This window comes from Ranitomeya variabilis, chromosome 5 (assembly GCF_051348905.1).
Source record: "Ranitomeya variabilis isolate aRanVar5 chromosome 5, aRanVar5.hap1, whole genome shotgun sequence".
Classification (NCBI taxonomy): Eukaryota; Metazoa; Chordata; class Amphibia; order Anura; family Dendrobatidae; genus Ranitomeya; species Ranitomeya variabilis.
This window is the reverse complement of record NC_135236.1, coordinates 378,096,254-378,123,581: the sequence shown is the minus strand read 5'-3', so window position 1 is coordinate 378,123,581 and position 27,328 is coordinate 378,096,254. Positions and strand designations below refer to the sequence as shown.

Genomic DNA, 27,328 nt, shown 5'->3' with positions numbered 1-27,328 from the left:
CTGTATGACATCAGAAAAAGGAGCTGTTTTTTTCATTTAAGAAAAAGTGCCATTCTTGTGAATGAGCTATTGTCTGGTTCCTGCAACACCAGGGGAAGAATAAACCCAGAATGAATTGCACAATTTATCTATAGAAATTGCATCTATCTCAGCTGCGTGTTATTTCATTCTCTTCTAGCATCTAGTGCAGATGGGAAAGTAATATACAGAGATTGTTTAAAGGTACAGTTACTAGGTGCAATGACAGCAGACTATACAGGACATTAGGGTACTTTAATAAGCTGGAAATACAAGAGTAAGTTGACATACACTGTAGGCAAGCTATTTGTGGTTAGCAACAGAGATCAGGCAGGTTTCAGGGAACAAGAGGAATGCAGTCAAACATGTCAGGAATTAGGGTCAGATAGCTGTGATAAGGCATGCAAAATCACATAATCCCAGATATACAGTGGGAACGGAAAGTATTCAGACCCCTTTACATTTTTCACTCTTTGTTTCATTGCAGTCATCTGGTAAATTCAAAAAAGTTAATTTTTTTCTCATTAATGTACACTCTCCACCCCATCTTGACTGAAAAAAAGCAGAAATATAGTATTTTTTGCAAATTTATTAAAAAAGAAAAACTGAAATATCACATGGTCATAAGTATTCAGACTGTTATGAACTGGTGGCCTAGGAGCAGCATGAGACGTACTCTGGAGAAGGTGGTACCTGTACTGACCGCAGTCCCTGAACTTAACACCGCAACTAGAAGTAGCCGTGGAATGTACCTATCACTCCCTAGACATCTCGACACAGCCGGAGAACTAATTACCCCTAGAGGTAGAAAAAGGAAAACTATCTTGCCTCAGAGAAAATTCCCAAAGGATAGACAGCCCCCCACAAATATTGACTGTGAGAAGAGAGGGAAATGACATACGCAGACTGAAATCAGAATTTAGCAAAGGAGGCCACTTCTAGCTAAATAGAAAGGATAGGACAGAGTACTATGCGGTCAGTATTAAAACACTAGAAAATATCCACCACAGAAAATACAAAATCTCCACATCTAACTAAAGGCATGGAGGGTATATCTGCATCTCCAGAGATACCAGCTTGGTTAAACAAATCCTTATACAGACCAAGCTGGACAAGAAAAAACATGGAAAATAACTAGAACGATAAGGCCCACAGCATGTGGACTGCAGAAAACAAAACCAGAACTTATCTTTGTTGAAATGAACAGCCAGCAAGAGAGACCAGTCAGGGAAGTGAATCCTCCAGGAAACAATGGACAACTGGCACTAACTAAAGGGTCAAGCAAGACTAAATAGCCCAGTCAGAATTGCAATAGGTGGACACACCTGTTGAATGCTGCAATCCAAAGACAGCAGCACTACCACTTATAACCACTGGAGGGAGCCCAAGAGCAGAATTCACAACATCAGACCCTTTGCTCAGTATTGAGTAGAAGCACCCTTTTGAGCTAATACAGCCATAAATCTTCTTGGGAATAATGCAACAAGTTTTTCACACCTGGATTTGGGGATCCTCTGTCATTCTTCCTTGCAGATCCTCTCCAGTTCCATCAGGTTGGATGGTGAACGTTGGTGGACAGTTATTTTCAGATCTCTCTAGAGATGCTCAATTAGGTTCAGGTCAGGGCTCTGGCTGGGCCAGTCAAGAATGGTCACAGAGTCATTCTGAAACCACTCCTTTGTTATTTTAGCTGTGTGCTTAGGGTCATTGTCTTGTTGGAAGGTGAACCTTCAACCAAGTTTGAGGTCCAGGGAACTCTGGAAGAGGTTTTCATCCAGGATATCTCTGTATTTGGCCACATTCATGTTTCTTTTAATGACAACCAGTCATCCTGTCCCTGCAGCTGAAAACACCCCCATTGCATGATGCTGCCACCACCATGTTTCACTGATGGGATTGTATTGGGCAGGTGGTGAGCAGTGCCTGGTTTTCTCCACACATACCGCTTAGAATTATCACCAAAAAGGTCTATCTGTCTCATCAGACCAGAGAATCTTATTTCTCATAGTCTGGGAGTCCTTCATGTGTTTTTTAGCAAACTCCATGCAGGCTTTCTTATGCCTTGCACTGAGGAGAGACTTCCGTCGGGCCTCTCTACCATAAAAACCTGACTGGTAGAAGGCTGCAGTGGTAGTTGTTATGATCCGGTGACCTAGGAGCAGCATGAGAGACTTTCTCAAGAGTAAGTGGTATCTGTACTGACCGCAAACCCTAAACTGACACCGCAATTAGAAGTAGCCGTGGGGTGTACCTATCACATCCTAGACACCTCGACACAGCCGGAGGACTAAATACCCCTATAGGTGGAAATGGGAATTCTATCTTACCTCAGAGCAGAGTCCCAAAGGATAGACAGCCCCCCACAAATATTGACTGTGAGTAAGAGGAAAGACACACGCAGGCAGAAAAACAGAATTTAGCAAAAGAGGCACTTCTAGCTAAATAGAAAAGGATAGGACAGAATTCTAAGCGGTCAGTATTAAAATCCTAAAAATATCCACAGCAGAAAATACAAATATACTACATCTAACTAAAGACATAGCAAGTATATCTGCAACTCCTGAGAATCCAGCATGACTGAAAAATCCAAACAAAGTCTAAGCTGGACAAAAACACAAATGAATTGCACTGAATTACAAGCACACTGCATGTGTGCACAGAGACAAAAAACCAGAAACTTATCTTAGCTGAATTGGCAGCAGAGCATGAGGAACCAGAGAGAGAAGCAATCCCTCCCAGAACAATGGACAACTGGCACTGACTAATGAATCCAGCAGCCCTAAATAGCTCAGTCAGGCCTGCAATCAACAGGGACACCTGACCAGGATTGTAAGCCAGGGACAGCTGCAATACCACCAACAACCACCGGAGGGAACCCAAGAACAGAATTCACAACAGGTAGTTGACTTTGTGGAACTTTCTCCCATCTCCCTACTCCATCTCTGGAGCTCAGCCACAATGATCTTGTTGTTCTTCTTTACTTTCTCTCTCACCAAGGCTCTTCTCCCATGATTGCTCAGTTTAGCTGAACAACAGCTCTGGGAAGACTTCTGTTGATCCCAAACTTCTTCCATTAAAGGATTATATAGGCCACTGTACTCTTAGGAACCTTGAGTACTTCAGAAATTCTGTTGTAATCTTGGCCAGATCTGTGCCTTGCCACAATTCTGTCTCTGACTCCTTGGCCAGTTCCTTTGACCTCATGATTCTCATTTGGTCTGATATGCACTGTGAGCTATGAGGTATTATATAGGCAGGTGTGTGCCTTTCCTAATCAAGTCCTATCAGTTTAATTAAACAAAGCTGGCCACCAATGAAGGAGTAGAACCATCTTAAGGAGGATCAAAAGGAAATGGGCAGCATGTGAATTAATGTGAGTGTCTGAGCAAAGAGTCTGAATGTAACGCCCCAGGGTACTGGTTGTTACAGTGGCATTGCTTTCCTCACGGGGGGAGTGATATCATGTTTGGAAGCTAGGAAAGATCTCTTCTTTCAGGTAAACACATACATGCAACATGTTCGCACTCCAAGCCAGAAGGGGGAGCACTTATCCCGGCTTTCCAGAGAACTGCCCTTGATATATATTCTGGCTGGAGTGGAAGTCAGGGAGCAGTCTGTCAGGAAGACAGAGTAGTGTGCAGTCAGACAGGGAGTGTCAGAAGGACTGAAGGGGGCGGTGCAGCCATAGTAGATGCAGCTCCTGGGGAAAGAGATACCGAAAGAAGGACAGTTGTAGAGAGCATGCAGGAGAGTAAAGCACAGGAGAGAGACATCTGGGAAGGATAGCGTGAATGGGCTACCTCCCTGCCTGAGCGCAGACACTGTTAGCCATTAGATGGAGGCTGTGTCGGGCTCCAAAATGCATAGCAGAAACCAGCAGGACAGCTGGACTTTAAGTTACCTGTCCGCTTTTATACCCAGGAGGCACAGTGACACATAGGGCCCAGGTCGTGATAGAGACCCTATAAAAAGGATCGAGTCACCTGTCATATGGGTTTGTGTCCCACCTTTATGAAGGACAGAGAGGAACTGTGAGGACCTTGCTAGAAGCCTTAGGCAGTAAGGAACTACAATACCACCACGCATGAGGAAAATATAAATAACAAAGTATTAAGTTAAAGGGTCCGAATAATATTGCACTCCCCACTTTTCAGTTTTTTCATTTCCACAAAAATTTAAAATAACCAATAAATTTCGTTCAACTTCACAATTGTGTTCCACTTGTTGTTGATTCTTCACCAAAAATTTACATTTGGTATCTTTATGTTTGAAGCCTGATATGTGGGAAAAGGTTGAAAAGTTCCAGGGGGCCGAATACTAGGCACGGTATGTATAAAGTTTTCTCTAGGAGAAAGGACTTTAATCTGTTCTGGTAAAACTGCACTGATATATATGTGCCTGTTGAATGAACTGTTTATTTGCTGTTATACCTTTGTGCCCATAAGAGGTTGTTTTAGTTATCCCTTAGAGTTTCATGAAAGCAATAAAACTGCACTTTTGGACAAAACCACATTGCCTGTGTGAACGTTACATAATACCTACCTGAGAGCATGGATCCCTACAATTGATGTTTTGGATGCGACCCAGAAGTCCCAAAGAGTACAGGTGACAGAAGTTTAACAATTGAATGTCCTGGGTAACAGCAGCTACAGCATTGCAAACACAGTCTGAAAGCATGGAGGAGCTGTCCTGCTGGAAGGTGACATTGCTGTGTTGTCATGGCATTGCAAGTGTGGCTCAAGGTAGCGCTGAAAGGTGGGAGCCATCCCTTTAGTGGAATTTGTAGAAGAGAACTGAGGTCCACAATGCCGGGGGCAAAGTTCACATAACACCTCAGTACAGAGAGATGGTGGAACTGATCAAGTCCCAAAGTCAATTAACTGCAGCATTGTCCTGCGCAACACCTACTTTGCCTCCACTGCCTTCATTGCTGTTCGTCGTCCTGTCAAGGGGCCTCAGGAATTCCAGGTGACTGAACAGTGTCCAAGTGATGGAACTTCTGGAATCAAAGATTTGGTAACCCTGGTAAGGGCCACACTTCCACAAGAGAAAGAGGTGGGGTAAGGTGTAATCCATTGAGATGTCAGAAACACTCTGATGGTCCAGGTCAACCTACACACAGACTGTGATTATATGGCCCACCAAGTAGGATTGGTCAAGGAATTGTTGCATGCTATTGTTATCAGTCGAGATTTTCCTTTGTTTTGGCACTTATGGGCTAAAGATGTAGCACCCAGTATTCCGGTATGCCGTCAGGAGTCAGCTATGGTAGCAAGGTCACATGATGTAAATGATGAATTTCCTTTCACTGTACTGGCTAGAGAGGAGGAGTTAGTGTACTGAGCACAGACCAGCATTAGTGCATGTGAAGCAGTGCCGTGTATAAGGCTGTGTGTCTCCAGAGCAGTATGGAACTTTAGCAAATGTTGTGCGTGTTGTATGTTTGCTTGTAGTACTAGACTGACTGCATGTTGTAGGCAGTGAGCTTCTTTGTAATATGCATATAGTAGAGCTCCGCGTGTAATCTGTTGGTAACAAAGCCCTGAGTGAAATGTGTTAAATGGTGTTCCCCAGGAGCTGGGAGCCAACAATCATTGCATTTTGAACAATAAAACACGAAAATGATTAATGTAAATCAAAATTAATATCCCATGAAGGTCTGGATTTGGAATGATACTCAAAATCAACGTGGAAAATTAAATTACAGGCTGAATCAACTTCAGTGGAAGCGTCTCAAGACAAGGAAATAATGCCCAATAATGTGTGTGACCTCCATGTGCCTATATGACCTCCCTACAATGCCTGGGCATGTTCCTGATGAGGCAATATATTTTCTCCTGTGATGTGATGTTAGTGGATTGAATGAGACATGATGTCCCAGATGTGCTCTATTGGAATAAGGTCTGGCGAACGGGCAGACAAGTCCATAGCATCAATGTCTTCATTATGCAGTAACTGCTGACACACTTCAGTCACATGAGGCTTAGCATTATCATGCATCAGAAGGAACCAAGGGCCCACTGCATCTGCATATGATCTCACAGTTGGTCTGATGATCTCATCACAATACCTAATGGCATTCAGAGTGCCTCTGACTATGACCTGGAGGGCTATGCGGCCCTTCAAAGAAATGCTTTCCCACACCATTACTGACCCACTGTCAAATTGTTCATGGTGGAGGATGTTGCAGGCATCAGAACATTCTCCACGGCATCTCAAGACTCTATCACATCTGTCACATATGCTCAGAGTGAACCTTCTCTCATCCGTGAAGAGCACAGGGCACCAATGTCGAATTTGTCAATATGAGTCTTGATAAAGCGCTGTATACCATCTAACTATGGCTAAACTATAATACGGACATGAGTCAATAAACAGGGGTAAGATGAGAAAAACTGGACAAGCACTGTGTACCATCTAAATATGGCTAAACTATAATACGGACATGAGTCAATACACAGGAGTAAAATGAGAAAAACCGGACAATACCTGGAAGCATAGGACAATGAGGTATATGAGCCTAGGCAACCCGGGATGGAAAGCGCACCTGGAGCGTCTGCAGAAAATTATACAGGTGTGTTGGAACATAAGAAAAAAATTGTGATTGTGGATTGTGAGTCATGGGGAAAGCAAAAGAATTGACAACAGATCTACAGGAAAAGTTAGTTGAACTGCATAAAACAGGAGATGGATACAAAAAGATATACAAAGGAATTGATAATGCCAGTCAGCAGCGTTCAAACTGTGATTAACAAATGTTAAATCAGGGGCTCTGCAAGAACAAAACCATAGTTAGATAGACCAACAAAAATTTCATCCACAACAACCAGGAAAATTGTTCGGGATGCAAAGAAAAACCCACAAATAACATCAGCTGAAATACTAGAATCTATCTGAAAACTAGCGGTATGGCTGTTTTAAGATGCACAATAAGGAGGCACTTGAAAAAAAATGTGCTGTATGGTCGAGTCGCCAGAAGAAAGCCATTACTGTGCAAATGCCACAAAGTATCTCACCTATAAGATTCAAAAAAGCACAGAGACAAGCCTCAAAACTTGTGGAACAAGGTAATTTGGAGTGATGAGACCAAAATTTAACTTTTTGGCCACAACCATAAATGCTACATTTGGCGACAGGTCAAAGGCACAGGGAAGTTGGTCAAAGTTGAAGGAAAGATGAATGCAGCACGCTATCAGCACATACTGGAGGCAAATTTGCACTCATCAGCCTGAAAGCTGCGCATGGGACGGATGTTCCAACATGACAACGATGCAAACCACAAAGCCAAGTTTATCTGTCATTGGCTACAGCAGAGCAAAGTCTAGGTTCTGGAGTGGCCATCTCAGTCTCCTGACCTCAATATCATTGAGCCATTCTGGGGAGATCTCAAGCGCATAGTTCATGCTAGACAGCTCAGGAATTTACAAGAATTAGAGTTTTTTTGCCAAGAAGAGTGGGCAGCTTTACCATCTGAGAAAATAAAGAACCTAATCCACAACTATTGCAAAAGACAGTACACGGTATTAGGAAATGGGGTATGTGAACTTTTGATCTGGGTCATTTGGATGTTTTGGGTTGTCATTACAAATTAAAAAGTGAAAACATAGTAGTTTGACAATAAATGGCTTCACCCAACCACTAACCATGAGTGGGGGAAAAGTTTTGGTGTTATCATTCATATTCGCTTAAAAAAGGCCAAGAAAGCAAAGTTCTGCCGGTTATGTAAACGTTTGAGCACAACTGTATATTATTACATCTTTACATGTTAATGCACTGAAGATATTTTAATATTTTAATATTGTAATACAGTGTGTTTGTGTATCTAACTTGCCACCAATGAGAACCACGCTCAGTGAGATTTAGGGTATGTGCCCATGATCAGCAACTGCTGTGGGTTTGATGTTGCATATTTATGCAGCGTCAAACCCACAGCGGCCAGCTGAGACAGCATAGTGGATAGGATTTCAAGAAATCCCATGTCCACTATGCATCCATGGTCAACTGCGGATCACTCATTGAGAAGGACATGCAGCGCATCCTTCCAGACCACAGCATGTCAATTTTGTTAAGTCTCCGCAAGAGAGAAACTTACGCTAGGTTATTTATGGGGAGAAAGATTTTAACCAAAATATTAAAAATGTATACGAGCTGAACATCCATGTTATGAGAATAATGTTTTGTAAGCAAGTAAATAAAATAGACAATCAATAAAGCAGTTATTACATTTCAAAAATAAAAGCTGAAATGTAATTAGTTTCTATAGTATTGGCATAGAAAAAAATATTGCCTTAGGTCCATATTGTGCCATAATAATACAAGTCTTAAGATAATTTTCAGAAAGAAAAAATCAATGAGAGATCTTCTTCAATACCTTTGGTGTATTAAAGTATTTATAGAAGCTAAATGCAAGAGGAGCAAGGCCAAAAGGACATGGAAGATTTGTTACATGCTCTTCTGCTCCCTGGGTTCACATAGCAAATCAAAACTCTGCATACTGTATGCTAGAAGCTAGATGCATATGTAGTAGTGTCTAAAGAGGCACCATAGAAATAACAGATTGCTTTAATATAAGTCAATATGACTACATGGGAATTGAAAAAAAAATCTTTAAAAATGTGAAAAATAGTAATAATGGATTGTTCTTTCTTTATTAATGTAAACATATAAGTATTAGCATTAATATTTGATTCACATTTATATTTTAAAAAGTATCTGAAAGTAAAAATATTGTATTTTTCTGATTTACAGGGTTCCAGCGAAGAGGAACAAGCTCTTGTTACCAAAACCGGATCTACATTTGCAACACAGCATCACCACTTGCTTCACTGTCTGGAAAAGACCACGGTAGGGAAATTGAAACAATTTCCTTTTGTCGAAAACAAAATAACATGAGCTTTATTCCAGATGAGCTACAATCGCTCTTGAAAATGTTTACTGTCCCGCTATGCCGAGACAATCGCTGAGTCCAATTCTTTTATTTTTACATTACATTATTTTTTTTATCCAAAGAATAAATTATCGTTGACCTTACTGTGCCCTTTATCATTCATGTTTTAACGTTTTTCGAAGTTAGTTTTTGTATAACAGTCATCTCCCTTTACAAGTTAATCTATGAAGCATGATTTAGTAAAGTAAGACATTTTTAGCATTATTTTATAAATTTAATTTTTATTTTTTAATACAATTTACAGCTACATGTAAAATGATTTAACATTTAAAAACAAAAACACCTTACCTGTACGTTGGCTGCACCACAGATATAAGCAATATTACAAATAAAAAATATATATATTACAAAATAATATTAAAATGTAAAATTGTAATAGAAAATACAGAATATAAACAACCACTAAAAATGTTTTTCTGGAAGGTGGAATATGGCCATGTTGCAGGCTGGTCTTCTGCAGGTAAGGTGGACAAAAGTTTGTTGCTCACACATGGTGTTCTTTCTTGCAGTTCTCATAACTGTAAGGGACCAGTGATAAGAATTTGTTAACAAATACTACAAAGACGTACCAGATAACTGTGGGGGAGTATTGAATTTATCTAACTTATTAACTCTACACATTATCCAGGTGAAGTCTGTTGTGAATTCTGCTTTTGGGTTCCCTCCGGTGGTAGTAGGTGGTAATGCAGTTGTCCCTGGGTTGCAGTCCTGGTCAGGTGTGTCTGCTGATTGCAGTTTTGACTGGGGTATTTAGGTGTGTAGGATTCATTAGTCCTTGCCAGTTGTCAATTGTTGTTGGGAGGTGTTGGACCTCTGCCTGGTTCCTCCTGCCTTTCTGCCAAATCAGCAAAGATAAGTGTCTGGTTTTGTTTCTGTGGCACACATGCTGTGTGCTTCATAATTCAGTGCTATTCTTTTGTGTTTTCTTGTCCAGCTTAGATTGTGTCAGTATTTTCTCAGTCTTGTTGGATTCTCTGGGGTTGCAGATATTCATTCCACGTCTTTAGTTAGATAGTGGAATTTTTTGTATTATCTGCGGTGGATATTTTTGGAAGGGTTTTATTACTGACCGCCTAGTATTCTGTCCTATCCTTTCCTATTTAGCTAGAGTGGCCTCTTTTGCTAAATCCTGTTTTCTATCTGCGTGTGTCTTTTCTTCTCCTACTCACAGTCATTATTCGTGAGGGGCTGCCTATCCTTTGGGGTTCTGCTCTGAGGCAAGGTAGTATTCCTATTTCCATCTATAGGGGTATTTAGTCCTCCGGCTGTGTCGAGGTGTCTAGGGTTTGTTAGGCACACCCCACGGCTACTTCTAGGTGCGGTGTTAGTTCAGGATTTGCGGTCAGTACAGTTTCCACCTACTCCAGAGAAAGTTTCATGCGGCTCCAAGGTCACCGGATCATAGCAGAAGTCATACTAGCCACAACTAAGTAGAAGATACCCCTACTGATGCCAATTATCTCTATACCTGCTCTCTCCCCAGAAAAAACACCATCTGCCTTATAAAGTATGGCCTGCTACTCTAACTTTCTGAACATATTGCTTTATTTTTCTTGAATTGATCCAGCACGTAGTCTGTATATTAGTCAATTCTCCTGCACAGCTGTATTTCCAAATGTGTTGAATGAGTTTTCTGTCTTCCTGAGAAATTTGTCCAAAGAGGTAAAATATGAAAAAAAAAAAAATAATAATAATAATAAAAGAACACATACAATCCCTGGCAAAAATTATAGAATCACCAGCCTTGGAGGATGTTCATTCAGTTGTTTAATTTTGTAGAAAAAAAAAGCAGATCACAGACATGGCACAAAACTAAAGTCATTTCAAACGGCAACTTTCTGGCTTTAAGAAACACTAAAAGAAATCAAGAACAAAAAATGTGGTAGTCAGTAATGGTTACTTTTTTAACCAAGCATAGGGAAAAAATTATGGAGTCACTCAATTCTGAGGAAAAAATTATGGAATCATGAAAAAAAAAAACACTCCAAAGCATTACTAGTATTTTGTTGCACCACCTCTGGCTTTTATAACAGCTGGCAGTCTCTGAGACATGGACTTAATGAGTGTCAAACAGTACTCTTCATCAATCTGGCTCCAACTTTCTCTGATTGCTGTTGCCAGATCAGCTTTGCAGGTTGGAGCCTTGTCATGGACCATTTTCTTCAACTTCCACCATTTGCAGGCCATGACATTGACAATATGTGTCTTTTTCAAGGAATGTTTTCACAGTTTTTGCCCTATGGCAGGATGCATTATCATCTTGAAAAATGATTTCATCATCCCCAAACACTTTTTCAATTGATGGGATAAGAAAAATGTCCAAAATATCATCATAAACTTGTGCATTTATTGAAGATGTAATGACAGCCATCTCCCCAGTGCCTTTACCTGCCATGTAGCCCCATATCATCAATGACTATGGAAATTTGCATGTTCTATTCAGGCAGCCATCTTTATAAATCTCATTGGAACGGCACCAAACAAAAGTTCCAGGATCATCACCTTGCCCAATGCACCTGGCTTCATCACTAAATATGACTTTCATTCAGTCATCCACAGTCCACGATTGCTTTTCCTTAGCCCATTGTAACCTTGTAACCTTTTCTGTTTAGGTGTTAATGATGGCTTTTGTTTAGCTTTTCTGTATGTAAATCCCATTTCCTTTAGGCGGTTTCTTACAGTTCAGTCACAGACGTTGACTCCAGTTTCCACCAATTTATTCCTCATTTGTTTTGTTGTGCATTTCCTGTTTTGGAGACATATTCCTTTAAGTTTCCGGTCTTGATGCTTTGATGTCTTCCTTGGCCTACCAGTATGTTTGCCTTTAACAACCTTCCCATGTTGTTTGTATTTGGTCCAGATTTTAGACACAGCTGACTGTGAACAACCAACATCTTTTGCAACATTGCGTGATGATCTACCCTCTTTTAAGAGTTTGATAATCCTCTCTTTTGTTTCAATTGACATCTCTCGTGTTGGAGCCATGATTCATGTCAGTCCACTTGGTGCAACAGCTCTCCAATTTGTGATCACTCCTTTTTAGATGCAGACTAATGAGCAGATCTAATTTGATGCCGGTGTTAGTTTTTGGTATGAAAATTTACAGGGTGATTCCATAATTTTTTCCTCAGAATTGAGTGATTCCATAATTTTTTCCCTATGCTTGATTAAAAAAAGTAATCATTACTGACTACCACATTTTTTGTTCTTGATTTCTTTTAGTGTTTCTTAAAGCCAGAAAGTGGCCATTTGAAATGATTTTAGTTTCGTGCCATGCCTGTGATCTGCTTTTTTTCTTCAAAATTAAACAACTGAATGAATATCCTCCAAGACCGGTGATTCCATAATTTTTGCCAGGGGTTGTACTAGCTGGATAAATCTCTCTGCCACTTAAATGCTGATAGTCCAGTCTTCGCCATTGGGCTCTGTTTGCTTGGGTGCAGCTCATGTTCCATTAACCCCTTACCGACCTCCACCATACTATTACGGCGGAGGTCGGATCCCCTGCTTTGATGTGGACTCCGGCGGTGAGCCCACCTCAAAGCCGGGACATGTCAGCTGTTTTGAACAGCTGACATGTGCCCACAATAACGGTGGGTGAAATTGCGATTCACCCACCACTATTAACTAGTTAAATGCCACTGTCAAATGCTGACAGAGGCATTTAACCGGCGCTTCCGGCCGCACGGCCGGAAATAAGCGTATCGCCGACACCCGTCACATGATCGGGGGTCAGCGATGCGTCGGCATAGCAACCAGATGTCTCCTTGAGACCTCTATGGTTGCTGATGCTGGCTTGCTGTGAGCGCCACCCTGTGGCCGGCGCTCATAGCAAGCCTGTAATTCAGCTACATAGGAGCGATCTGATGATCGCTGCTATGTAGCTGAGCTGATCAGGCTATCCCAACTTCTAGCCTCCCATGGAGGCATTGAAGCATGACAAAAGTAAAAAAAAAAGTTTAAAAAAATATGAAAAAAAACCAAAATATATAAAAGTTTAAATCACCCCCCTTTCGCCCCATTCAAAATAAAGCAATAAAAAGAAAATCAAACCTACACAAATTTGGTATCGCTGCATTCAGAATCGCCTGATCTATCAATAAAAAAAAGGATTAACCTGATCGCTAAACAGCCTTTTAAACAGAATGTTTCAGCGAATCTTGTCCACAGCGATGTACCATTGAGGACAAATGGTGGATGAAGTGGTCACATGTGTTATTGTGGCACAACATTGCTACAGTCAAGTAAACAGTGACTGGTGAGAAGGCAGGACTGATATGTCAAATTGTTACATATTCAGTAAACAATTGAGAGGTGTTAAATTGGAGTAGTTCCCACAGCTGGTACCCCCACTGATCACAAGGACTGGAAACTTGTGCTGTGGCTGCAAAAAGAGTTGAATGTGTATGACAGTAAGATAGCCTAGTGTAGTAGATATTCACTATCACATAGCTCCCAACCATCCTGAATTCAGTAGGACTGTCCCGACACATCAGGGCTTTGTCCATACTTCTAATACTCAACTGTCTCAAACACCCTGTGGCTCCTCCTCGTCAGAAGATGGGGCCACATCTCTCTACACCAACATAAATTAAATAATCTATTCCCTTCTTCTCCTGTGATCTTGTCTCATCGGTACTCAAACTCACAACTCCATGTTCACAGGCAGCAGCTCTAGCTATGAACCACAGACCACCTTGATAAATATTGGAGAATTTGGTATTCTCAAGCTGTATTCCATACAATAATCCCAGAAGCAGATTATACAGGTATATAGAGATACATTGCATACAGCAGTGTATTTCTATGTTTCTGTATTCTACAGGTGAAGAAAAAGTCAGTGTGAGGAGCTGGCCGTGGACTTAAGACTATTGGACCAATGAACATAGAGCACAGTCCACAGCTTTAACCACTACAAATATTGAGAAATAACTACAAAAATGTAATTTTTCTTTCTTTGTGAGTCTCCACGGCACTTGAAGTCACAACCTATATCATTACAGGCAGCTAAAGCTATGGATACACAGTCTCCAGTGATGTCACTGGGAGAATTTTGTGTGCTTGATCTGTAATGGAGGCAGTGACCCTACAGGCAAATCATACTGATACATAGAGACACATTGAATATAACAGTGTATTTCTATATCTCTGTATTCTAGATATGGAATAAAAAAATTTTTTCTTCTTATAAAATTACTAAAAAAAAAATAATAATAATAATAATAATAATAATAATAATAATGTCAGGTTTAATGCGCTTTTTTAAGAAAAATAATAAATATCGCAAATTACATGGACATATTTGGTGTCTCTGTAATCGTAACATTTGGCACAACGTAGCAATTAGATTATTAATTATGGAGACAGTGAATGACGTAAAAAATGGCGTTATTGATATTTTTCTCTATTAAATCCATAAAAAGTTATAAAAATGTAACGCTGAGGCTGTTTTCACCCAAAAAGTAAATTCTGCTTTTATTCTGTAGGTTTCCATACCTCTCAGCTGAATTACAATCTTCTCTGATTATTGCGCGTTTGCTGCTTTTATTTTTTGCATTTTCTTCCATATTTGATGTGTTTTTGCTCCAGATTTAATTCTGCGTTTTTAATGCCTTTTTAATGGTACAGAAAAGCTTTGATTCTGCATTTAAAAATGCAACTGCGTTTTTTCTTTCCTTGTATTTTTTCAGACCCCATATAGAAGCCTATAGAGAAAGAAACGCCAAAACCGCACAGTTCAGCAGTGTCTTTAGACACACCAAGGGTGGAGTTTCCACTTTGCTTGGACATTTAGGCCGTGATCACATGTAGCGTAAAAGCTGCTTATTTTCTGCTGCTTTTTTTTTGCACAGATATTCTGCTGCATTTAACTGTCCAAGCAAAGTGTGTGTGATGTCAGGATCACTGCTCCCGCTGTGTGTTTCTCTACAGGCTTCTATGTGGAGCCTAAAAAAAAGCATCTAAATAATTGCAGTCACTTTTTTTAAGTGCAGTATCAAAGGTTTTCTGTACTAGAAAAAAAAACATTAAAAATGCAGGCTCACATCTGCATTAAAAACTCCTCAAATAAGGAGAAAAAAGCATAACAAATTCAGCAAAAATTTAATAATTAGAGAAGATTGCGTAGTTTGGTGGGAAAAGAAAATAAGACACAGTATTTCCGCTATGTGTGAACAAGGCCTTACAGACACAAAGAAGCCAGATAGAATAGAAGGACAACATTCAAACTTGGATGAAGTAAATAAATCTTCTTTTATTATGCCAAATGCATTCCACAAGTTTGGATGCTGTCCTTCTATTCTATGCAGGGTCATTTTGTCATTTGCACATAAAGAAGCTAGATGATGTATAGTGAAACTTAAATAAAGATGAAAAAGTTCTGGCGGCTCCGGCTGTGAATGAATGAACAAAAAATAAATCCATGTCCCAACTAGGGATGAGCAGGAAGCACAGATGACGTAGTGGCAGCCCTTAGTGATCAAAAAGCGAAGGTATCTCATGCAGCCGCCAGGTACCACTGACCTGCCCACTGGATCATAGCCCCATGAATCGATCCGCTTATCACTAGTACAAAACATCCGGAATAAAGTGGACAGTCCTAGATTTGGATCTACGCCCTGCAGTCTTGGGTGTCTACTGAATTTCCCTCACTGCCACCACCCCTCTGACATCTCCTTTTGGCAGGGTAGAAAAAAATGGTAACTGGGAGTGGATTGAAGTGTGGCCAGGGGCATGGCTAAAATTTGCTCTGGTGCGCTGAACACGCAGCATGATTTGTTCCTCTCTCTGTTCTTCAAAAGTTGAAAGGTATGGTGTCATAGAGTTAGGCCGGGTTCACACTTGCAAAGAGAGAAACTAGCGCGAGTCTCTCGCCTCAATACCCGGCACTGCTGCCGGCACTTGTGACCAGAGCATGCGGCTACATGTATTTCTATGCAGCTGAACGCTCCGGTCCCGAGTGCCGGCAGCAGTGCCGGGTATTGATGAGAGACTCGCGCGAGTTTTTCGCATTGCACTTGCAAGTGTGACCCCGGCCTTAGTGTCATAGGTAAATGTGCTCCAATCAACTCCTTCTAGTCACAGTCTTGTGGGTAGGGGAGATTTAAAGAAAAATGGTAGACACAAGTACTCTATTCATTGAGGGGATCTCAGTGGTCATACTCACACCCATCTATCAGTTATTACTAGTGTTGAGCGATACCGTCCGATACTTGAAAGTATCGGTATCGGAAAGTATCGGCCGATACCGGCAAAGTATCGGATCTTCATTTTAAAATGCGCGCGTGTCCAGCCTCCCGTGACGTCACGGCTTGTGATTGGTCGCGTCGCCCATGTGACCGCGACGCGACCAATCACAAAGCCGGAACGTAATTTTAAAATCCTGAAGGACCTGAAATTACGTCACGGCTTGCTGTGATTGGTCGCGTCGCGGCCACATGGGCGGCACGCGACCAATCACAAGCCGGGACTTCACGTAAGGAAGTTAAAGCGCGAATTTTAAGCAAACAACGCTGCCGGTTCCCTCGGTGAGGTCCAGGCTGCGTCGGAGAGGTGAGTATAGCAATATTTTTTATTTTAATTCTTTATTTTACACATTAATGTTGTTTCGATACCGATACCCGATACCACAAAAGTATCGGATCTCGGTATCGGAATTCCGATACAGCAAATATCGGCCGATACCCGATACTTGCGGTATCGGAATGCTCAACACTAGTTATTACTATCCCATGTCAGATAGGTGCTAATTTGTTGGATAACGCTTTAACCCTTTAAGTTCTCACAGGACTCCCTGCTTGTTCATTGAACAGAGCTTGCTGTGATCATTTGCAATATAGGAATTGGAGATTTTTAATCAGGGATTCCATTTCTCCAGAATTCATTGATTTCTGATAATGCATCATAACAAAACCGCTAACCTAATCAGGCTGTGCAGGTTCAGGATCATGTCCAGGATCATTACAATAATAAAGCACTATTTTCAAGATCACTTAAAGAGGTTGTCCAATCCTTCAGATAATTCATCAATGTCTGATCGGTCAGGGTCTGACACCTGGCGCTACCATTAATCAGCTTTTCTCAGTATTGGTGGAGGCCGGTCGAAAATGCTGAATTGTGGCGGCAACTGGGTACTGCACATCCACCTCTTAATCAAATCAAAAGGAGGTGGATTTGTAGTATATAGCTGCAGCCAGTAAATCAAACCCAAAATGGAAAATAACCATATACACTTTTTCCACATACTCACAACCACAGTGGGGGAGTCTAGTAGAAAAACATTTTTAGTATCCACAGGACACTCCAAAGCAATTATTGATAGGGCAAAAAAACGGAGTTGATGTCCAAAAATTACATAATAATTTATTAGTTAATTTACAGAAAATACCAGTAATTTTCTAACAACATATGAACAATACACTTAGATAAAAAATTCAGGCAGTTGAAGGTGGGAAGTAGCACAGAAAAAAGATAACGGTGCAGCACTCAGGCTGATGCCATATACACAAAAATCACCTGCATAGTGCAGAGTATGAAACACAGGTAATGAAACACCGGGGGGCCTATAAAACACTATGTAATATTTTTCTATTATTATACGTACGGGGTTTATCCGATCCACTGTGCGCATGCCTGGCGTCATCTTAGTCCCGGGGCATTGTGGGTGGAGCCGGTTGATGACGCTTGCGGTTCAGTGAGGTCATTTTGACCGCCCTGCTGAGCCGCGGCGCCATCTTGGATGCCACTCGCAATGCGGTTCCTGGCTGGATGGTATGTGGATATGCGCCGCCACAGGTGGATCTGATGAAATAATTCGGGACCCTATAAAATATAGCGCCTGACAGTTGGCAGCACCGCCCCCTGACGAAGCAAGCCGACACGAAACGCGCGTTGGGGCGACGGTGCGGTCCAGTTCTGGTGCCAGTGCATGGGTAAGATTCCGGGGTGGGGATTTTTGGTCCAATGAGTAAGATAGGAGTCAGTGTACAGGACTCATACATTGTTACATAGTGTTTTATAGGCCCCCCGGTGTTTCATTACCTGTGTTTCATACTCTGCACTATGCAGGTGATTTTTGTGTATATGGCATCAGCCTGAGTGCTGCACCGTTATCTTTTTTCTGTGCTACTTCCCACCTTCAACTGCCTGAATTTTTTATCTAAGTGTATTGTTCATATGTTGTTAGAAAATTACTGGTATTTTCTGTAAATTAACTAATAAATTATTATGTAATTTTTGGACATCAACTCCGTTTTTTTGCCCTATCAATATAGCTGCAGCCACTATCAGAAGATGGAGCAGCTCCGACCTCCGCTATGAACACCAAGAACAGCTGCTTGGAGGAAGGGGGATGGCGGGTGTCGATCAGACATTGATGGCCTATTCTAAGGAAAGGTCATCAATGGTAACATAATGAACAATCTCTTTACTTGTTATGAAAATTATATTACTGTATAAAGTGTAATATATACTGTATAGTGTAATATAATCGTATAATAGTAAGATCCAAAATGTGGAAATGAGCATAAACAAGGCGAAATTACAATGCTGTAGCACAATATTCTCCAAACAATGACAAAAGCCATGGGGTGTTTCATAACTTTTTGAACTATAAAAAAGAAAACTGTCCATGGGGCAGAATAGCCATTTCTCAGCCATGAACATCGAAATTCGGATGAGGGTGAATGACTGCTAAATGGGAACAGTGGACACCTCTAGTGAGGTCTTATCTGAGAATGAAAGGATTGTGCTTCAGGCAATCATTATAGCTACTGGAAGAGCATCTTCAGAGGTAAATAGTAACATCAGGACAACCCTTGTCCATATGCTCTACGATGCCATATTCATTCCATAGAGGTAAGTCTCCTTCTTTTCTTGCCTGCCAGACTGGAGAATGGGCACTATGTCATAATATATCTCCTTGCAGTTGCTACATCTGGGGATACTAGTCACAACTGGGTTTTTTTCAAGGGTCGGGATCCGGACCTACCATGATACCAGAACACTAACCCTGATAATGTCTATGATGAAATTACTGCACTATGTTAAACAGCTATTCATGAAAGCATTTCATCTATAGAACAAAGGAGATCAGGTTTTCTATTAGTACACCGCAGCTGGGTCTCCAAACATGCAAACCAGGTAGCGTACAACTCCTGCAATGACTGACGCTATGTGCTATGTCAAAGGCTGAATTCAACATGTTTGTCTGAGACTGTCCTAAGTTATGTCAAATATCACATTTCTTATTTCCACCAACTAAAATGATTCAATTCTACATGTTATAGCAGTAATATGAGGCTACTGCCATACACAGCTTGCACCCAGTTGCAGTCTTGCAGCTTTTTTCGTCCCTTGCCTGTCTTCTTTGTATCCATAGCGATGACTCATGCCAACATATAATGAGTGACTAAATAATGTCTATATGAATAGAATTCCTGACATTGTCCAATCAGTACTGTCAGCGTGACACCCTGTAGGTGCACTGCCTATTGACAGATGGAATATACCGTAGTCATTTGGTTCCAGCATTGCAGCATTGTAAGGAAAGATGTGCACCAATACTTATGTGTGGGGAGTGCAAGGATGTACTATAACAGACATGTCAGGAAAGCCAGCATCTACTTTCTTTAAAAGGAATACATCATGAGGTTTTTGATATCTCATCTGAGAGCAGCATGTTGAGGGGCAGAGGCCCTAATTCCAGCAATGTGTTACTTACTGGGCTGCTTGCTGTAGTATTGATCAGACCTAGCAGTTCTCCTAATGCTGAGCTCTGTGTAACCTCGCCCTCTCCACTGACTGGCAGCTTTCTGCATATACAAAAGCTCATTAACATTGAGGACTACGTGACACCAGACAACTAGTCCTCGAGTGATAGTTTTATCAAAACTACAACAAGCAGCCCAGTAAGTGACACATGCCTGGAATCGGGATCTTTGCCTCCTCATTATGCTTCTTTCAGATTAGGTGATAAAAACCTGGTGACAGATTTGTTTTAAACATTTGCAGGTTGTTGTGCTAAAATATCTCTGCAATCAGGGTATTGTGTAGAATTGATGTTTCTCCGTATATTGTGAAGGATTAGACTCTATGAAGTATTAGTGCTCATTATATGAACTGAGCTAAAAGCACCACTCCAGCCTTTTTATTATTTTAACCCTGAAATGGTACCAGTAATGTAAGTTCTCTTACCAGCCGTCGTCTTCAGCTCTTTCTGGCTCTGCTCCTGACCCACTCCGCCATCTTGTGACCGCACCTTCACAAGCTTTCAGTACAAGTCTATGAGACCCTTGTTCTGGTCTCTTTCTGGCTTTCATAGACTTACACTGGATTGTGTATTTCCAGATCTCCCAGCAAACACTAAAGCAACTGGAGCTGTGCTGATAACCTATGAAGACAATAACTGGTAAGTATGAGTTTAGGTGCAGAGAACTTAGATGAGATGGCACCACCTCAGTGTTAAAAAAATAAAATAAAATTAAAAAAAAAGCGGGAGTGGTGCATTAATTAAACTGTGGCCTCTCTTAGTTTCAGAAAATATTTAAACTCCAAAGGAGTTAATAGTTCCTTACAATACAGAGTCATCTATGCCCCTGTACAGTGTTGTTTCATGGATAGTGGATCGCCCCCAAAGTAGGGCAGTGGGGTACTCGGCACTGGGTCCTGCGGTTTGGGGGATGTCACGGTGGCTGACCCGGTCCGTGGCCCTCAGGGGTGTCCAGTAAAAGAGTTTATATATGGGCAAGGCGCAGTAAAGAACGAGGAGACAGGTTTGCAGTCTTTTACCTTGTTTACTGAAGACTTCAGATGGTATCCTCAGCCCGGAGCACCAGATGACAGGGCAGGCAGAGTCCGGTCGGTCTGAAGGCAATTCCAGAGTCCCCTTATCCAGGTGGAAATCAGTAGCCTTCCTTCTAGCGCCTGTGTGTTGTAGTACCTCCCTGCTGAGCTTCTCGGTAAGGTTCTCACAACTCTTGTAGATGTTCTAGATGTTGTTATTTCTTCCTCTCTGTCCCCCAGATGGTATGGATAGGACAACCTGTATGACTGGGATAGCCTGGGGCTTGTTTGTAGGGACCCTAGAGACGCCCCGACCCCCACAATTTGCCACAGTGTCTTCTTAGGTATTAAGGTCAGGCAGCCAACTTGGAATTGACTGTCCTGCCGGTCTCTGAAGTAAAGCGTAGAGTCTATTACTCCCTCTGTGTTCCGGCCACTGGCTTCTGCGCCTCAGAAAGGAGCAGCTTGTTCCTGGCTGATCTCCCTCTGGTATTTCTCTCCTGTGCTCTGCTTTCCTGCACACTCTCTGCAGTATGTTCACCTTTTAGTGTCTTTTCCCCAGGAGTTGCAGCACGTCATGCCAGCAGAGCTCCTCTCCTTCTCCCTGCCTGACAGGAACTAAACTCTCAACCCCCTTTTCCTCCAGATCAGGATGTTAAATAGGGGAGTTCACCCTAAACAGGCTTAGAGCTCCCCCTTCTGGTCTGGAGTGTGAACATCTTGTATGTGTGTGATACCTGAATGTGGCTGTCTTTCATTGCCTTCAGACATGACATCACTTCTCCCCTGAAAGGATAATGACATCACTGCGACGACCAGGACACTGGGGCGCCGCAATAGGACTGCTTTCTCTCCATAGATGTGGAACATTTCCCATTTTACACCATTCTCTGTCATTATGATTGACTCAGTAACCCCCATTGTCGAATGAACACAATAGAAGTGAGATGAGCGTATATACTGCTACACTATAGCACTATAGAATGTATATACTGCTACACTATAGAATGTATATACTGCTACACTATAGAATGTATATACTATCTACTGATACACTATAAAATGTATATACTGATACATTATAAAATGCATATACTATGTAGGGTTTTTTTCTCACTTGGGTGCAACGGGAGGGAAACAGGAGGCTCGTTCCTTTAAAAGTTCATATGAGTTTATTGCTTCATGAACCCCAGAAGCACAAATAGAAAATAAAACAGCCTTTAGATCAGGCAAAACAAAGTAACATTGACCATAGCAGGGCTCTGCTCCACCAGGTCTGTGGCCAGTATTCAGTCTCGGTTTGGAGCCAAACACACAGGAGGCCTTCTCCTTCCCAGCACTCAGACCGTGTGCCAAACAACAGCCTCCATTATATAGGCTGTTAACCACATCCAGAGGTGAGGTATGTGAGTAGCCAGACCCACCCATCTCTCACAGCTACCCGTAACCTGCTCCCAGGTGCAACAAACAAACCTCTTAGTGCTTTCATGCACTAGAGAAAATACTCCGGGTTACATCACAGAGACAAGCCATCTCTGCGACACATACCTCCCATCGACTATGTGACCCTTAGCCACACTAGAACTGATGCACTATAAAATGTATATACTGATAAACTATAGAATGTATATACTGATACACTATAGAATGTATACAGTGACTCACTATAGAATGTATATACTGATACGCTATAAAATGTATACAGCTCTGGCAAAAATTAAGAGAAAACCACATCAAAACCCTGTCATGGGCAGCCCAATCTCCAGACCTGAACCCCATTGAAAACATCTGGAATATAATCAAGAGGATGATGGATAGTCACAAGCCATCAAACAAAGAAGAACTGCTTCAATTTTTGCGCCAGAAGCAGTGTGAAAGACTAGTGGAAAGCATGCCAAGACGCATGAAAGCTGTGATTAAAAATCATGGTTATTCCACAAAATATTGATTTCTGAACTCTTCCTGAGTAAAAACCTCAGTATTATTGTTTTTAAATGATTATGAACTTGTTTTCTTTGCATTATTTGAGATCTGAAAGCACAGAAAAAAACCAAAATTTATAGCTTGGAAATTCGGAGACATGTTGTCAAAAGTTTATAGAATAAATGAACAATTTACATTTTACTCAAAAATATACCTATAAAGAGAAAAATCAGACAATCTGAACATTTTGCAGTGGTCTCTTAATTTTTGCCAGAGCTGTATACTGCTACACTATAGAATGTATATACAGCTCTGGCAAAAAGAGAATGCTTTTTGAGGATGGGTATGATAGAGGCATGTTTGAAGCATGAGTGGAAAACACATGTTGTTAGTGATAGGTTAAAGAGAATGGTTAGGGTTGGGATGAAGACTGTGGTGAGGTTTGGGATAAAGTGGAATGGGATCGGGTCAAGTGCACAGGTGGTGAAATGCGAGCTTGAGAGTTGAGCGGAAATTTGGTCTGTAATGGTGGAGAAGTTGGTTTTGGTGTAGGAGGTCTAAGTAGATAGGAAGAGGGGTTGTGGGGGTTGTAGACCAAAGCTTTCTCTTTCTTGAAGAATGAGGCAAAGTCTTCAGCTGAGATGAGTGGAGAGGGAGGAGTTGCTGGGGGAAGGAGGAGAGAATTGAAAGTATTGAATAGCTGTTTAGGGTTGTGAGACAGGGAGGATATGAGAGATGAGAAGTAGTGCTTGTTGGAGTATGATCTTTTCCATCTCCGCTCAGCAACCCTTTGAAGCCCACTTCAGTTCTTTGGTCAGGCTGGTGTGCCAGGGTTGTCTGTTGATTTTGCGAGCTTTGGTATGTGTGAGAGGGGGCAACCAATTCCAGAGCTACAGCTATTGTGGTGTTATATAAAGCGTCAGCAGCGTCCACATTGTGTAAGGAACTTATGTTTCTAAGAGGGAGAAGAAATTCAGAGAGTAAGTGTGGATTGAGGTGTTTTAAATTTCTGCGAGGGTGTGCAAGTTTGTGGAGTGGAGATTGTGTACCCGAAGAGGAGAGGGAAGAGAATGTAAGTAGATTGTGGTCAGAAAGATGGAGCGGTGAGTTAAAGAGGTTAGATAGAGAGCAGAGGCGGGTGACGATTGGTTCCAGTGTATGGCCATCTTTGTGAGTGGCTGCAGAAGATCATAGAGCGAGGCCAAAGGAGGAAGTGAGAGATACAGTAGACGTTTAGTGACAGCTGAGCGGGAAGTGTCAATGGGGATGTTGAAGTCACCTACGGGATGTTGAAGTCACCCATGATGATACTGGGCATGTCAGCAGAGAGGAAAGGAAGTAGCCAGGTGGAGAAGTGGTTTGAGAAGGTTGTGGCTAGCCTTGGGGGGCCATAAATGACAGCCAGTTGGAGGTTGGAGGGGGAGTAGATGTGCACAGAGTGCACCTCAACGGAAGGGAGGGTAACAGACGGTGGCAGTGGGATTTGGGTGAAGGGACAGTTATCTGACGGGAGATAACCAACTCCTTACCATGCTTTCTGCTTTGGTGTGGGGAATGGGAAAAGTGGAATCCACTATACTAGAGTTCAGCTGAAGAGGCTGTGTTAGAGGGGGTGAGCCACGTTTCAATAATGGCGAGGAAGGAAAATTTGTTAGTAATAAAAAGATCATGGATGTAGGAAAGTTTGTTGCAGACAGAGCGAGCGTTCCATAGGGCTCCTGTTAGTGGAACTGAGGAAGCGGGGGCTGGGTGAATGGGTATTGTCATGGTATAGGACATGGTTCATGTCCTGCTCTCTCAGGTTTAATATTGCTGGCCTCTCTTTGGGTCTGGGAGGGGTATTTATACACACTCCAGACTAGGATTCGCTGTCAGCTATACTTTCATTTAGTCTGTGTGTCTGACCCTTTGAGTGTGTGCTCAGCTTGCATTTGCTTGTTTTGCTCTCTGTTGGCTTTCTGACCTTTGGCTCCCTTTCTGACTTTCCCTCGGCCTCACCCCTCTGTTACCTGGTTATCTCCTGGTTTGATCTTGGCATGGTTTAACTACTCTCCAGTGTATATCGTCTCCCCTGCACCCCGGCGTCTGGCCCCACCCTCAACCACCTCCTACCCCATCACGTGGTTCAGGTCCTGTTTGCTACCCAGTGAATTCCCTGCTGCTCTGCTCTCAGCTCCCTTGCTGTGGCGCACAGTTCTTGCCTCAGCAGTTATACCCAGGAGTTGTGATAGGTTCACACTGACATATTTGTAGACACTATACACTATAAAATGTATATACTGCTACACTATAAAATGTATATATTGCTACACTATGGAATTTATATACTGATACACTATTGAATGTATATACTGCTACACTATAGAATGTATATACTGCTTCACTGTAGAATGTATATACTGATACACTTTATTCTACTGTTCTGAGGATTTACTGTACAATGTGATGTTTCTGTGTTGACATGTGATAGTTAGTGTTGAGCGATACCGTCCGATACTTGAAAGTATCGGTATCGGATAGTATCGGCCGATACCCGAAAAGTATCGGATATCGCCGATACCGATACCCGATACCAATACAAGTCAATGGGACACCAAGTATCGGAAGGTATCCTGTATGGTTCCCAGGGTCTGAAGGAGAGGAAACTCTCCTTCAGGCCCTGGGATCCATATTAATGTGTAAAATAAAGAATAAAAATAAAAAATATTGATATACTCACCTCTCAGACGCAGCCTGATCGATCCCGATACCGATTCCCGATATCACAAAAGTATCGGATCTCGGTATCGGAATTCCGATACCGCAAATATCGGCCGATACCCGATACTTGCGGTATCGGAATGCTTAACACTAGTGATAGTACCTGGATAGTTTGGATAGGTGACCGATCAGTAATGTGATTTTCTACATAAGTTATTGTGTCTCCAGGAATATGATTTATTTTCCAGTCTTTTATTCAGGTAAATATATTGCTACATTATGGCTTCTGTCTCATGCTTATCTGTCTCTGTCATCCAAATAATCTCCATTTCCCTTATTTTTCTGTTATCATGTTGCATGTAGGGGTTCTCTCATATTTTGGATGAGTCCATCTTACCACTAAGTTCTTCACCCAAACTTCAGGTACCATTTCAATGTTACTTCTGATTGTGGAAGATTAGGATCCACCTTCATATCTAGTGATAACATGTCATTCTATTTCTTCATGAGCTGGTTTGTTTATAGCTGAACAAATCTGAAGGTGCCCTACATCTGAAAAAATCAGATATCTGTCTGTTGTGAATGTTGTCACATTGTGTGCAAATATGGAAATCTGTTATCACAATATTGTATAATTAATGAGCCCATATTAGAAAAGTGTCACCTTGCATGCATAAATTTCTGTCATTTCAAATCTGTCCCTCAACAAAAATTTGTACTGAACATCTTAGGCTGCTTTCACACTAGCATCGGTACGGGCCCGTCGCAGTGCGTCGGGCCGACGTACCGACGCATGCTGTGAAAGAAATGCCCGATGTGGGCAGCGGAAGCAGTCTTACGTCGCTTCCGCTGTCCCATTGTAAAGTACGGGGAGGAGGGGGCGGAGTTTCGGCCGCGCATGCATGGTCAAAAATGGCGGACACGACGCGCAAAAAAACGTTACATGTAACTTTTTTTGTGCCGACGGTCCGCCAAAACACGCCGCATCCGTCGCACGACGGTTGCGACGTGTGGCCATACATCGCAATGCGTTGGTAATGTTAGTCTATGGGGGAAAAAGGCATCCTGCAGACGTTTGCAGGATGCGTTTTTTCTCCTGAAGGACGCATTGCGACGTATTGCAAATGACGCTAGTGTGAAAGTAGCCTTAGGCCGTCTATACACATTGGGTAAAGCTGAAGTGCACATTTTGAAGAGATCACCCAGCGATCTTCTGTGTGGTGACCTCCGTGCTTTCCTCTGAAGTTAAATACATCATTAATCAGTGTACACTGAATATTTATGGCAAGAATTTCCCATTATCTGGGTGACTGTTTGGCCGACAATCACCACACATGTATGACCAGTTATGATCCATCAAGATCTCTAACAGACAACTAAACAACTTACACATAGCCATGTTATGAGAGTGTTCAGGCATTTTAACACAATATTCAAGCTGGTCATATGAAATATTAAAATGTTATTCCCATCTTAACAAGTTATTACATGTTCAAAGGATAAGTGATAACTTGCTGTCTACTGGACCCAGCACCAATCCTGAGAATGGAGCTCTGTAATGTCCTGAATAAACAGAGGAGTGGAGGCTCTACTCATTGTTTATGGGATTGCTAGAGATAGTCAATTCCAGATGATGAATAATGCAGTGTTGGACCAATGCGACCACCTCACCATTCTGGTGAGACATTTCAGCCCCCCAGTCCCCTGATTGGTGGGAGATACAGCTCATGAACCTTCAACAATAATGTTTTCTGCATATGAGATAACCTGTTAAGATGACAATAACCATTTGGGTATATCAATGTAAGTGAGAAATGCAAAGGCCTCAATTCTTCAAGACTAGTGTTATTCACATTGGTCTTGATGAAGGGACATGTTGGAGTCAGACCCTCCTGACTCACCTCCGTGCAGTGACCGGACTAAGATTTCTGTTGTAGGGTATGCCAAAGCTCATCATGA

General features: G+C 41.8%; 1 protein-coding gene across 4 annotated transcripts in view; it reads left to right on the top strand.

The window, feature by feature from the left end:
• Positions 1 to 27,328, top strand: part of KCND2 (potassium voltage-gated channel subfamily D member 2) — an 832,113-nt gene that overhangs the window by 627,455 nt on the left and 177,330 nt on the right. For 2 of the 4 annotated variants that reach the window (XM_077264981.1, XM_077264980.1), the window contains exons 4-5: positions 8,767 to 8,862; positions 25,733 to 25,792. In XM_077264981.1, the coding sequence (XP_077121096.1) occupies positions 8,767 to 8,862; positions 25,733 to 25,792 (156 nt within the window). The remainder of the gene's footprint in view (positions 1 to 8,766; positions 8,863 to 25,732; positions 25,793 to 27,328) is intronic. The other 2 variants (XM_077264984.1, XM_077264982.1) reach the window with 1 other exon arrangement.